The sequence below is a fragment of the Tupaia chinensis genome, unplaced genomic scaffold (assembly GCF_000334495.1).
Source record: "Tupaia chinensis unplaced genomic scaffold, TupChi_1.0 Scaffold144426_1, whole genome shotgun sequence".
NCBI lineage: Eukaryota > Metazoa > Chordata > Mammalia > Scandentia > Tupaiidae > Tupaia > Tupaia belangeri.
Genome location: NW_006204286.1, coordinates 1,595,265 through 1,607,878, shown reverse-complemented (window position 1 = coordinate 1,607,878; position 12,614 = coordinate 1,595,265). Strand labels below are relative to the sequence as shown.

At 33.3% G+C, this 12,614-nt stretch overlaps 1 protein-coding gene across 1 annotated transcript in view; it reads right to left on the bottom strand.

The window, feature by feature from the left end:
• The window catches only part of DACH2 (dachshund family transcription factor 2), a 193,017-nt gene that overhangs the window by 25,909 nt on the left and 154,494 nt on the right, over positions 1-12,614 (bottom strand). Inside the window, exons 8-9 of the mRNA XM_027767685.1 lie at positions 331-509; positions 88-235 (exon numbers count right to left, since the gene is read on the bottom strand). Of these exons, the coding sequence (XP_027623486.1) occupies positions 88-235; positions 331-509 (327 nt within the window). The remainder of the gene's footprint in view (positions 1-87; positions 236-330; positions 510-12,614) is intronic.

Sequence of the window (12,614 nt, the reverse complement as noted above, 5' to 3'; positions counted from 1 at the left end):
ATCCCTCCAGCACGATAGATATTCTATATTCACTCTGTACTTGAACTTATTCTATATTCACTCTGTACTTGAACTTGTTAAACTTACTTCTGCTTTGTAGCTCAACAGCAAGCTGTCTTTCAAGGTTTTCTCTAATTTCTCTCTCTCTATAAAGCTCCATTCGCAGTTCCTTCTTTTCTTGTTGAATCTGTTTCTCCTGGATGCGAGCATTATCCAAAGCCACTTTCAGTAGACCCTGTCAAAGTACAATAAATGGCATGCAGTTCATCTTATGTGTTTTAATTTCTCAAATATGAAATAATTTATGTAGGTGCTAATGTCTTGTATTACATTTATTTTGTTTATAGAAATATTGTTGACCTGAATGTTGGTCAACAGAGTCTCCACGGAGGACAAACTATCAGCAAAAATGAATGGTCCGGGGAATCCAGGGGGCAATGCCTGCCCAGGAGTCAGTTGGATCTTGTCCAAAGGTGACTTCATCATTGGGATTTGAACTGGTACCTCTTCTGCAAAAACAAAATTAATGTCAGAAGGTTTACAAGTGAACAGCTCAAAAACTAGTAAGTAACCTCTAAAGGACACTATTAAGATTTTGTTTCTAAAGCTAAATGATGGTCACTCCTAATTAGAAATCATACATATTCCCCTGCCTCTGATTTCTCAAAATACATGTCTTTGTAAAGAACCCATGAATCTGAAATATTTACAGCTAAAGAAGCATAGAATATGAAGAAACAAATTTAAGATATATATAATTAACATAGATGCTTATTATAAATATCTATAAATTAAATAATCAGATCCCTTCCTGAAAAATATCAGTTGCCTTTTATTTCTCTTCAAATCTATCCTTTTGTCTTTCATCATTATTTTTAAAAGTTTTATTGATATATAATTTCCGTATAATAAAATTTGCCTATTTTAAATCTTAATTTTTAGTCAATTTACAGTTATCTAGCCATCACCACATATTCTCAAGAACCCCCAAAATACTCTTCCTACTTATTTAAAAGCAGTCTCCTTTCCCAACCCAAGCCTGGCAACCACTAAACTACTTCCTGTATGTAGAAGTATTTTATTTTAGATATTTTATTTAAATAAAATTATGTAATATGTGGCTTTTCTGTCTGGCTTCTTTTGCTTAGCATGTTTTTGTAGTTTATCCATGTTGTGGCATTTACCAGTAGTTTCTTCTTTTTTATTTTTATAAAATTCTATTGTGTGAATACACTATTTAAACACTATCTAGTTGATTATCATTTGAGTTGCTTTCAGAGCTACTTTTTATTTTAAGGTGTATTCCTTAGGAGAAAAGTATCATTTATGACTTAAAAAAACAAGTTGTCTATTCTTTCTTTAATTTTTTATTATCTTCTCTCACATTTGCATTGCTTTAGTGGATTTTCTTCCAATTTCAAAAAAGAAACACCAATAGGATAGACAAAGTCTTAAGAGATTTCAGATTTGTTTGGGATAGATACATCTAATTACAAAAGTAATCTTGAGAAATATAACTACTTGTCACTCAACTTGAATTCTGGCTGACCATTTTTAATGTGAAAGGTATGAACTAGATAGCAAAGTTTACTCAGCTAACTAGGAATGAAGGAATTTTTTTTTAATGTATGCAAAAAAATAAATAAATAAAAAGCAACTGCTGCAGAGAAAAAATCTTGGAATGTTTCCAAACAAATTTATTTACTTTTAATTGTGGTTCAACAGCAGTATTTGATGGGATGAACCATAGAATCTCATATAGTTACCCCACTCACTGCAGGCTCTTAAATTCAGTAATAGGGCTCAGAAAAGTTTGAAAAACATACATCACTCTAGTCAGAAAAATTTTTGGTGACTTCATACACTCCTTTTTCTGTTTTTGTTTTTGCTAGAAGACATATGCGCTCACCAAAGAAAGAGACAGGGAGAGAGAGAAAAGAGAAAGAACCTCTTTGGGAATGTTCATGTCACAATCCCTTTCTCTACTATCTCTCCCTTTCCTTGTGATTTTGCACACATGTGCGCACGCGCACACACAAACACACACACACACACACACAAGCTTAGTATGTTTCTCAAGATGCTGAATCCGAGACTTGAGCCATGCTATAAGTTATGTTAGATCCAGCTGCTTTAACCACCAGGCCATGGAGCCAGCCTGAATTCATACATTCTAATGAAACTCATTCAAGAAAAAAGACTAGATTTGTATCCAGATCTAACCATTTTCACATCATTTGAAAACAAAACATAATAAAATCTAGTTATTGATTCTAGTTCCTGTAGGGATATGAAAATAAATTTGTTAAACAGTTAGACATTGTTTTTTAATTGCAAACAGAATACATATGTAGTGTGCAGAGTCTTGAACCCCATTGATTTCAAAGTCATCATGGTTTGCTGTGGGAGTTCTTGTGTGGGAAGTCATGGCATACAATTGCGGGAATCTTCGGTGAGATTACTTAATGGGATAGCATTATCTCTGAATAAAATGCTCTTATATAGATCATCTTTACATTTTCTGTTTTTGCAAAACCAATAGGGTAAAAAAAAATGCTAAGTGATTATTTTAGAGAATCGAAAGTTTCACATTGTTTGAAGTAAAATACTTTAGAAAATTTATCAGTCTTAAAAATTCAATAAAATGCATACAATACAACATTACATTTCTTTAGCACATGAAGTTATAATGAATATCTTCCCAGGAATTGCTTTTTAGTAAAACATAAAAAAACCAGTAATTTTGATCTTACAGGAATGTTGCATATATTTTCTATCATGCCCTTGCAGTTTGACTTTCATAATAATTAGCTATATTAATTTGAGAATTTAAAATTAACCATAGCCTCTTATAAAACATTTCTCTTTTTTTTTTAAGTTACTATTTGGTTTGGAAGAGGTGACATATTCCGGAGAAAATCAACACATTATCACAAATTCTGTGACCTCATTCAACTAATGGTTTAATTTGAAATATTATCTCATAAGAAAACTAAATTCCAAAGCATGTGTTAGCCAGCTACTCTGTTTTTAAAGTACATTTTTTGCCAACTAAACAAGCAATATTATTCTTTATTTGTATTGCTTATTGTCTTTATTTAAGTCATATTTTGCCTTATCTACATGAGTGCACTCATGTAGATCTATCAATACCGACAGATTCTACACCATTATAATGATGTTTATTAACCTTATAGTAAGAATTTATACAGCCTGGAAGATCTATTTTTTACAAAAAAAAAATGGCTACAAAGTTAGAACGTTAACTTTTTGTTGATTCAGAGACAATACTGTATAATATTTCCCCTGAATAAATATTTTGTATCCGGGCTAGAAGTCCTAAAATTAATAGATTCCTTTTTTATGTGTTATTCTACACACACATAATCTCTGTGGTGTGAATATGAGGGTGACAGAACACACAAGATATCTGAAAAGAAAAACAATGTGTTCAGTATACATAAAGCAAAATTATAACTACATTAAAATCACCAGAAGTCTTCTATTTAAAGATGAAAAAAATACCATTAAATTAGTTGAAAGGAAAATTACTATTGACTATGAAGACAGGTTGCATGGTCTATGGTATGTAATGTTGCTGTACAGTAGATTGAAGTTTCAAAATAGTATTACTCTTCTTTAAAGAGATAGACACAGCTGAATTAGGTGTTGCTTGCTGCAGTGAGGATCAAATGCAAAAAGAATCATATTTCATCAGACCTAGTCAACACCAGGAAAATAAATAGAAATATAAGAGGTATGCAGGCAATGATTCATTTTGATAATCTGGCCCAAGAGAGACACATAGAGACAGCACACAGATCTAAGCTTCTGCCAAAAGACAAATAGGACACAGAGGGTGGGAACTGAGATGACAGTGTAGCAGAGGTCACATCGATTTTCAGCAGTAGTTTTCACACAGATGAGATAACCCCGGACTCTATTTGGCCCATTGTTCATATCCTACCTGTCCCACAAGCAATAAATTTCCTAGTCCTAGAAAAAGGGCAGTAAAGAAGAAGGATTCTACTTATGACTTCTTATGATTAAGTTTCTGTGCTAACCAAACATGCTTTTCAGACCAAGGTCACATTGCATGTTAAGGTCCGAAATAGCCAAAAACTAGTAAAAGTGTATTATGTGTTAGAGTGTACGAGAGGAAACTGTCAAACCATTCATCAGGTTTTTTTTTTTTCTGATTTAAATTACAGGTCACAAAAATAAATGATAAATACATTAGAATTTGATTTCAATCTTTTAATAGGTCTTCACATCTAAATGAAATCTACAGTTTTCTCAGAGTTTGAATAAATGCACTGTTATGTAGAAATTTATTAGCAGGCTTGAGAAATCCTAATTTGCAATGAAATTACAAATTGGTATAATGAGAAACATAGATTGTCTGTTAAATAAGAGCATCTCTTTGTAAGCCCAGGAGAAAGGGTTTGATTGAATATTTTGATTTAAAAGGCTGATGTTCAAAATGCATATACTGCATTAAAACCTATATTGGCACATATAATGCAAATGTATAAACTAAAAAGTAAAGATAACACACCTCCTATTTAGTCAAGGACATGAGCAACCTCTTCATTTATTGAAGCTAAGTGGAGACTTTTTACTGAGCCAGTTAAGCCTGCCATACCTTATAATAGCACTTGGGAATCCACTTAGACAACAAGCTCTTTATTTTAATTTCTTCCTTAGGGACCAGATGAATTGATGCAAAAGTTAAAAAGAACTTTATTAGTATAAAAAAGCGTAAACATATGAAAATTAAATTCAAGGCTGCTGGTGACTTTCTGTATGACTCTAATGCTTATTCTCCCACTTTTTCATGGAGTTAAATGTTTCCTTTTCCTCTGGGCTTTGAGGATTGTGATACAGGAATAGAAACTGAACACAGCTGACTTACTCAGCAGCAAAAAAAAAAAAAAAAAAGCTTACCACGCCATCAGTTTCATTTTTAATCAAGTAAATTATATTTCATTATTTGATTTGAGAGCTTTTCCCTAAATACAGCTGGCCCAGGGGACACTCCTTTGTCGATGTCATTAGTATTACATTCAACACAAGCAAGACACCTGCTTCCCTCTTCCAAACTGAGGAACAATAGCAACCACAAAATGACCAACTGCTGTGTAATGATGTGACCTGCATGAATATAAGGAAGTGTTCATGGTCTCAGCTGAACAATGACTCCTCAAGTGTTGCCATCATCAGGTATGGAAAAGAAAAACTTGATCCCCAAATTGTTACATTTCTTTAGGGAGATAAGATAAAAATAATTCAGATAAATGGACACAGAAAGTCACCAGAGAAGTTGAGATAGAATACTGCTAAAACCAATTATGCCCCTGTTTCACTCTTGATCTTCAGATTAGTAATTTGTTATAATAAGCTCTTTGTAAATTATGAATAATAGTCCAGTCATCGTTCAGATTAAATCCGATGCCAATGATAAATATATTCAGTGAAAGGCTTAGAAGAAGTGTGAAATTCAGTCCTTGTCATTAAGGAGTTGATACATTATTTTGTAGAAAAAAGTGAACAAGTTACAGAAGTGAACAATTTAACATGAATCACATGGCATAGACTGTTAACTGCCTCTAGGAGTTCAAAACAAGAAAGATCACTGTGGTCTGGAGAGAGCATTTAAATCCCTTCATTGTCTAGCTGAAAAGCGTTTCCACTGTCCTTGGAATAATGTCTCATGGAACTTCCACAGATATTGTGTGTACTAACAAGAAAAGATTCCTGGCTAAAATAAGTGTTGAAAAAACTGGGCTAAATAGTGTTAAACAGTTTCCCTTAAAGCTAGGGCTGCCAGATATATCACAGTATGCTCAGTGGAATCTTAATTTCAGATAAACAGAAAATTATTTTTTAACATACATGTCCAAAATATCCCATGGGAATCCTTCTACTAAAAAATGTTTTTGTCATTTGTCTGAAATTAAAATTTCACAATGAAAACTTTTCATTTTTCAAAAAATTTGCTAAACCTTTTAAAGAAAAAGATTTCGGGGCCTTTAAAATACTAATGTTAAATATTAACATGTGTTACATGTTTAGATAGGCAGCTCAATTTCTTCATATATAAACTTATTATCAGAACATCTATCTCTTAGGGTTGTTACAAAGATAATTGAGCTATTATTTGTAAAGTTAATATAATAATGTCTGACCCAAAGTAAATGTAATGTGTTTGCTAAATAAGTTAAATGCTAATTAAATTTTTTCCAAAAATGAGAAAGAGGAATGTAGTAATGTATTTGTAAATTAACAATTAGTAAATAAACATTTAATAACATATCATGAAATACCATATTTGGAAAAATCCTTTTCTAGGTAATAACTAGATGAGTTTGGCTTTACCCTCAATTAGGCCAGTTTTCTTTGATAGCCATCAAAGGACTGAGGAGAAATAGATCAATGATTATTAAATAGGGACAAGTTTGCTACCTAAATGGCAATGGCCAAAGGCATTTTTGATTGTCAAAAATGATGGCAGTGGTGGTGGACTGAGGTTGAGGGATGTGGAAAGTGAACTACCAACATTTAGCCAAGGAGGTTACAAAATGTCCAATAAAGCACAGGGCACCCCTCACTCCCACCTACATCACCAACAAAGAATTATCTGACCAAATGTCAATACTGGTGTCGAACCACTGTTCTGCGTTTTATATGAAAATCTCAACGAATGGACATTTAACTAGATCTTTCTTTTCACACTGAATTTCTATTAAAGAGTTTATTAAGCTTAAGAAAACAAAGTCAAAATCAATGATTTACAATCAACAAAGTGCTTTACAAGGTATATTTAAGAGTTCTTATCTAGTTATTTTGGAGTCATTGCCCTCACTCTTTGATCAAATGTTACCTTCTTAGTGAAACCTATACCAAACTTCATATGCAGCATTGCACCCTGAACCCCTGCTTCCACCCCATTAAAATATTTTCTTTGTTCCTATGAAATTTATCATCATTTAATACACACTACACTTCCCTTACTTATTAATTTTTATTAACTATTTCATCCCACTCCAATAGAATGCTAATGTGAGGAGAAGTCTTTGCCTGGTCTTTATTCTCACTGCTATCTCCTTGCTCTCTAGAATAGTAATTATCTGATGTCTATAATTCTTTGACTTTGCATATGTACACTGGTAGCCTTTTTTTAAATATTTGTTTAATTTTATTTATTATTAGTAGTAGTAGTTTGTTTTGATATAGAGCACATGTGCTCACTAGAGAAAGGCAAAGAGAGAGAACATGAGAAAGCAAGCTACAAGGTCTGGGATTCAAACCATGATCAGCCATGGGGGAGGAGTCTAGTGCCTTAACCACCATGCCACCTGCTGACCCTTAGACTGGTAATCTTAAAAGTCATACGAGATTTCTGGGACCAGAAGTTAGAGTAATGGCTATGTTGCTGAACTCCCATGTCAACCGCGGTTCGAGTCCCAGATCCGGTGGCTTAAACTCAAGCCGGGCGCATGTGTGTGAGTGCCCAAGATTCCGAGAGGAGAATAGAGGAGAAGGGATTGTGATGTGACCATCCCCCCCGGGGGGTGATTGGGTGATTTCTCGCTTTCTGTCTTTCTGTCTCTCTCTGTCTTTCAGGCGAGCACACGCGCCTTATAGCAATTACCTCTCCAAAAAATAAAAGATAAAAATAAAAGTCATATGAGATTTCTAATACTCATATTGATTTCACTAATTTTTCTATTTAAAAACACAAGATTATACATGAATATATAATTTTAAAAGGATTTTTATAAGTATGTGGTGGGAGGAAGGAACAAAGAGCTTCTGGTCAACTCTCCACCTTTTCAATTAAAGCAACGATTACTATAATCTGTGAATAATGTGACAAATTAAAATTTTACGACTTTGAAAAATAACACACATGGTTGTCACAGAATGCTTAGTGTATATTTCTTGAACTTTTCTACATGCCATAGTCCTTTGAGAAAAAAAAAATCCAAAAAGTGTAAATCTTTTTGAACCACATATACTTTCTTATCATCTCTGAAATGACCTATTATTATGAGATAAGGAAAACTGATTGATTTTTTGGAAGTAATTCTTTATTGTATGGAGCCTAGGAATAGAGAAAGGCTGAGGTTCCAGGATAGAAAGAAGTCTCATAAAGAGACTAGAATTTAACCTAAAAACTGGAAGAAAGACAATAATTTCTGATATAAATGACCAAATACTGTCAGAGGCAAGAGCAAGTCCCCTCCCCAGAAAATCAGCTTGGTTCCTTTTGTGTAAAAAGCTGCAAAGAAGATAGCATTACATAAGTAGGAGTAATAGCAGTCCGCATCATAAATCAGCAAATAAGAGGCAGGATTGGGAGTAGGGGTAAGGTGGGAGGGAAGATGATGTTTTAGAAATATGTTTAGGATAAATGGGGAGGGGGGCAGGGCACACATTTCCATTAATTAGCTGACCCTTTCAGGCAGTAATGTTTTGTCACTCTAGTTTATCTTTAAAATGGCCTCAAGATTCCAATATAAGCCTGCTTTTAACCTTACTGGGGGTTCAGTCATCTGGCTGACTGCAGAGGCTGTAAAATAGATTTCTCATTTTGCTTCCCTGCCAGGAGATGTGCAGTCCTTTCCATCAATGGGGGGAAGAACTCTCTCTTCTTAATCTGGCACAAATCAGAAAAAGAAATTTACTGCTTTGATCTGACAATTCAGTTGCCAACTTTAAAACCACTGTTTTTTTTTTTTTTCTTCTTCTTCTTCTTTGCTTATTTAACATATCTGAGTAGAGAGTGTCAGTGGACGGTAAAAGGGAGCAGGTTATTAATCCAGTATTCTAAAACAGTAGTTCCCAAACTTTATCATGCATAAGAATGCCCCAGAGGTCTTTTAAAAACAGTTCCCCACTCTCAGAATTTCTGACTCAGTAGGTTTAAGGTTTGGCCTGGTAATTTGAATTTCTAATAAGTGTCCACTTGACTGCTGATATTGGTGTGTGAAATCACACTTTGACAAACCACTGGGCGCTACAAAAGACTATTCCCGCTGTATTTACAAGATGATTAATACTGTTTAATATTATGCTATCTGTTTTAATTAGTTGTCTTTCAAATTTCATGAAATCATTTCAAAATGATACCTAATTTTAAGTGTATATTACCAAAGCCTCAAGAAAGTGCATAAAATTAAAGAGACACATCAACCAACTTGTTTTATAAATTTAGATATTCTGAAAATTATTTGACATCACAGAAAAAAATGTATAACGGACCTATCTGTAACACAAACCAGGAAACAAAATACTTTTTTAAATGTGAATTTATACAGGTAATGGCAAAAGATTTTTCCAAGATTGGATTTAAAAGAAGTAATTGTTTAATCAAGAAAATAGCAACTCTATGGATTAATCCTTAGATACATTTTACTTGTATCTGTGACAGACAGGGGGGTATTTTGGCAGGATTAAGATTAAAAGTCAAAGATGATTTAAAATCAGAATGACACTGCCATAGAAAACTTGGCAAGAACAGTCTGTATATCAAATAATTTACAATTTGTCACCTCCTATTATTTTTTTAATGAGGAATGTGTAGATAATTATACAACTTTGATATTTATGTCAATATGCTCACTAGTAATTTACAACTATACCTACTCATAATCTGTGCATATTCATATTTTGATGTTACCACAGTACCAATGTTATAAAATTGAGAGCATTCTACTTTTGTTAGCCATCTTTATTACTTGCTTTCTTCTCTTTCTCCTTCTCTCTCACACACATGTAAATACACACGCACAGTAAGTGAGAATATATAAGTGAGAATATATACTGACTTTTCAGTCTTAGTTAAAAAATTTTGTCACTGAAGCACCATACTTTGATGATAGAAAAAAAATTACAGGTTTGCCTAATAGATGAGTCTTGAAATCATAATTGCAATTCTATTGTAAACATAGTCATTTTTAAATGACCCCAATCATTTATTTTACAAAGCTGAACTTTCTTTAAAATATGTTTTAGAGCCAGTATGTGACATGGCTGTTAAGGTGCTGGATCCCACATGACCGGCTTCGCAGTTTGAGCTCTAGACCCAGTGGCTTGAAAAACATGCCAGGTGCATGTGCTAGCATGCCTAAAACCTCAAGAGGAGAATGAGGAGAATGGGGAAGATGATGTTGTGGTTATCCCCCCTGGGGAATTATTTCTCTCTCTCTCTCTCTCTCTCTCTCTCCAGCAAGCACACATACCTTATAGCAAAAAGCTAAAACTATTTAAATATACACATATATTTAATTATTATGGCAGGGAATTGGCATTTTCATGCTTTTTCTTGTCCTGTGTAGTGTAGGCTAAAATGTTAAAAATTATTATTGCTGTTTCTCTGGAAACCCTCTGAAGTTTTATCAAAGGAGTAAATATCTATTAGTAATGCTCAAATCAACAACCTTCACAAAAAGCACAGTCATATTTTAGAAGTTGTATATTGCCATGACAGCTTATTCCATCTATTTAAAAAGTCTTTTATTGGCTAAAATAATAATTATTATTATAAGCTAATTCATAAAATATAGTCACAAGAGCAAGAAGGGATAAATGCCATCACTAAAATGTTTAACTGTTAAATTCTGCCTTTTCTTTCTTTTTTTTTTTTTTGAAGAGGTTTTTGCTATAGGGCGTGTGCACTCACCAGAAAGACAGAGACAGAGAGACAGAAAGCGAGAAATCACCCCCCCAGGAGAGATGGTCATGTCGCAATCCCTTCTCCTCCATTCTCCTCTCAGGATCTTGGGCACGCATGCACATGCGCCCGGCCTGTTTAAGCCGCCGGGTCCGGGACGCAAACCGCGGTGGACTACGTAGGAGTCCAGCGACATAGCCATTACGCTAACTGCTGGTCCCAATTCTGCCTTTTCTTAATCTTAATTCTTAGTTTGTAGAGCTTGATACAATTTTACTTTTTTTTCTAATCCTCATCTAACTTAATGATCTTTATCAGGAACACTTTTTGAGTACCCAGTTGTTTATGGTAGTATGGTAGAAATTAAAATGTGTTCACAGATGTATAATTTGAAGAGTATAATAGCGATTTCTTCTAGTAACTATAGTAGATAAATACAATATTTCTATATAGCAAAGAGGCCATTTTAAAAAAACCTCAATTTAAAAGCTTTCACAAATACATTATGCAGCTGAAATTGAAAGGTTAATCATCAAGTATCTCCCTTATGTTTTTAATTATATGTTTTTAATTATTTTTTTCCCTAAAATGCTGTTATTATACTTATGGCACAATAGTCATAGCATAGAATCTCTGTGTGTTGGGATGTTATATCTCTAAACTTAAATGTCCCTATGTGTAGAATAAGAAGAACTAACTATATCAAAGTGTTTGTAAGAAGTTTAAACGAAAAGACAAAGTGGAAGCACCTAGTGTGGTACCTATTTAGCATATAATAGGCCCTCAATAGAGAATAACTGAATCTGAAGCTATTCCAGCCTTCTAGATATGGAATGTTCAAGAAAAAGAATTGCATTGGATATGCTTTGATCCCAGGATTTTCTAATGAAATTTTTGTTTTAATTTCTTCTGATAAATTGAGTGAAAGATTGAGTTAATGTGGCCACAATTAATTACAATTTTATTGCAATGCATTTTGTTTTCCTAATAAGCACATAAAAACTAACCTTACAATTGTTGTAAGTAAAACCTCTCAGGTTAGTTACTAGGTAGTTGGAAGACTTCATGCTTTCATTTTTTAAGTCACAATTTTCTCTTAAATTTAAATTATGTTGTATTTTTATTCCTATAGAGACCTGTAAGTTTAACATATTTGCTTTCTACAAAGAAAACAGGAAAAATATATATTAAACTTTTTCCTGGAAAATCCAGTCTTACTTTAATAATGTGGAAATTCCTTCACCTACTATTTGTTACAAATATTTATGGGTCCATATGGAGTGGCAGATGTTGAAGCAAAGACACAGCAGACATGTTGCGCTATTGCTTGTAACCCTAGTATCTGAAGCTTTTTTCCTTTAATTTTTTATCATAAAGAACTTTAGTTTGAAAGAAGAATCTAAAATTTAGTTCACTGCGTATAAAATTTAGAACTATCCTAAGATCACGTCTATGTTGAGGTTGTAGATAAGCTGACATTATAGACTATAATCCTTTTTATTAGCTGTAACTATAAATATATGAAGGGCCTTCAAATATTTTATGGAAAATGAAATTAAAGAATGAGTTCATTTTGATGCCAAAAGACATGAAATTCACGCACAGATTTTTATAATCATATATCTGTGAACTTTGTGAAGACCCTTCATCATCTGCATGTTAATTATTATATTCATGTATAAAGATAATTATATATGTTTTAATCATGTTTAATTTGTTTGAAAGCTTGAAACACAAAGGGAAAATTAGTTCGGTCAGTTCTCACCTTCTAGTCACATTTTTGAATCACAATATTTTTTCTACTCTTTTCCTTTTCAATCTGATTCTATTCTTATAAATATGCATAGTCAGTAATATTTCTTTTTTTTTTTGGAAAGGTTTTCGATATAGGGCGCCTGAGCTCGCCTGACCGAGAGAGAGGCAGAGAGACAGAAAA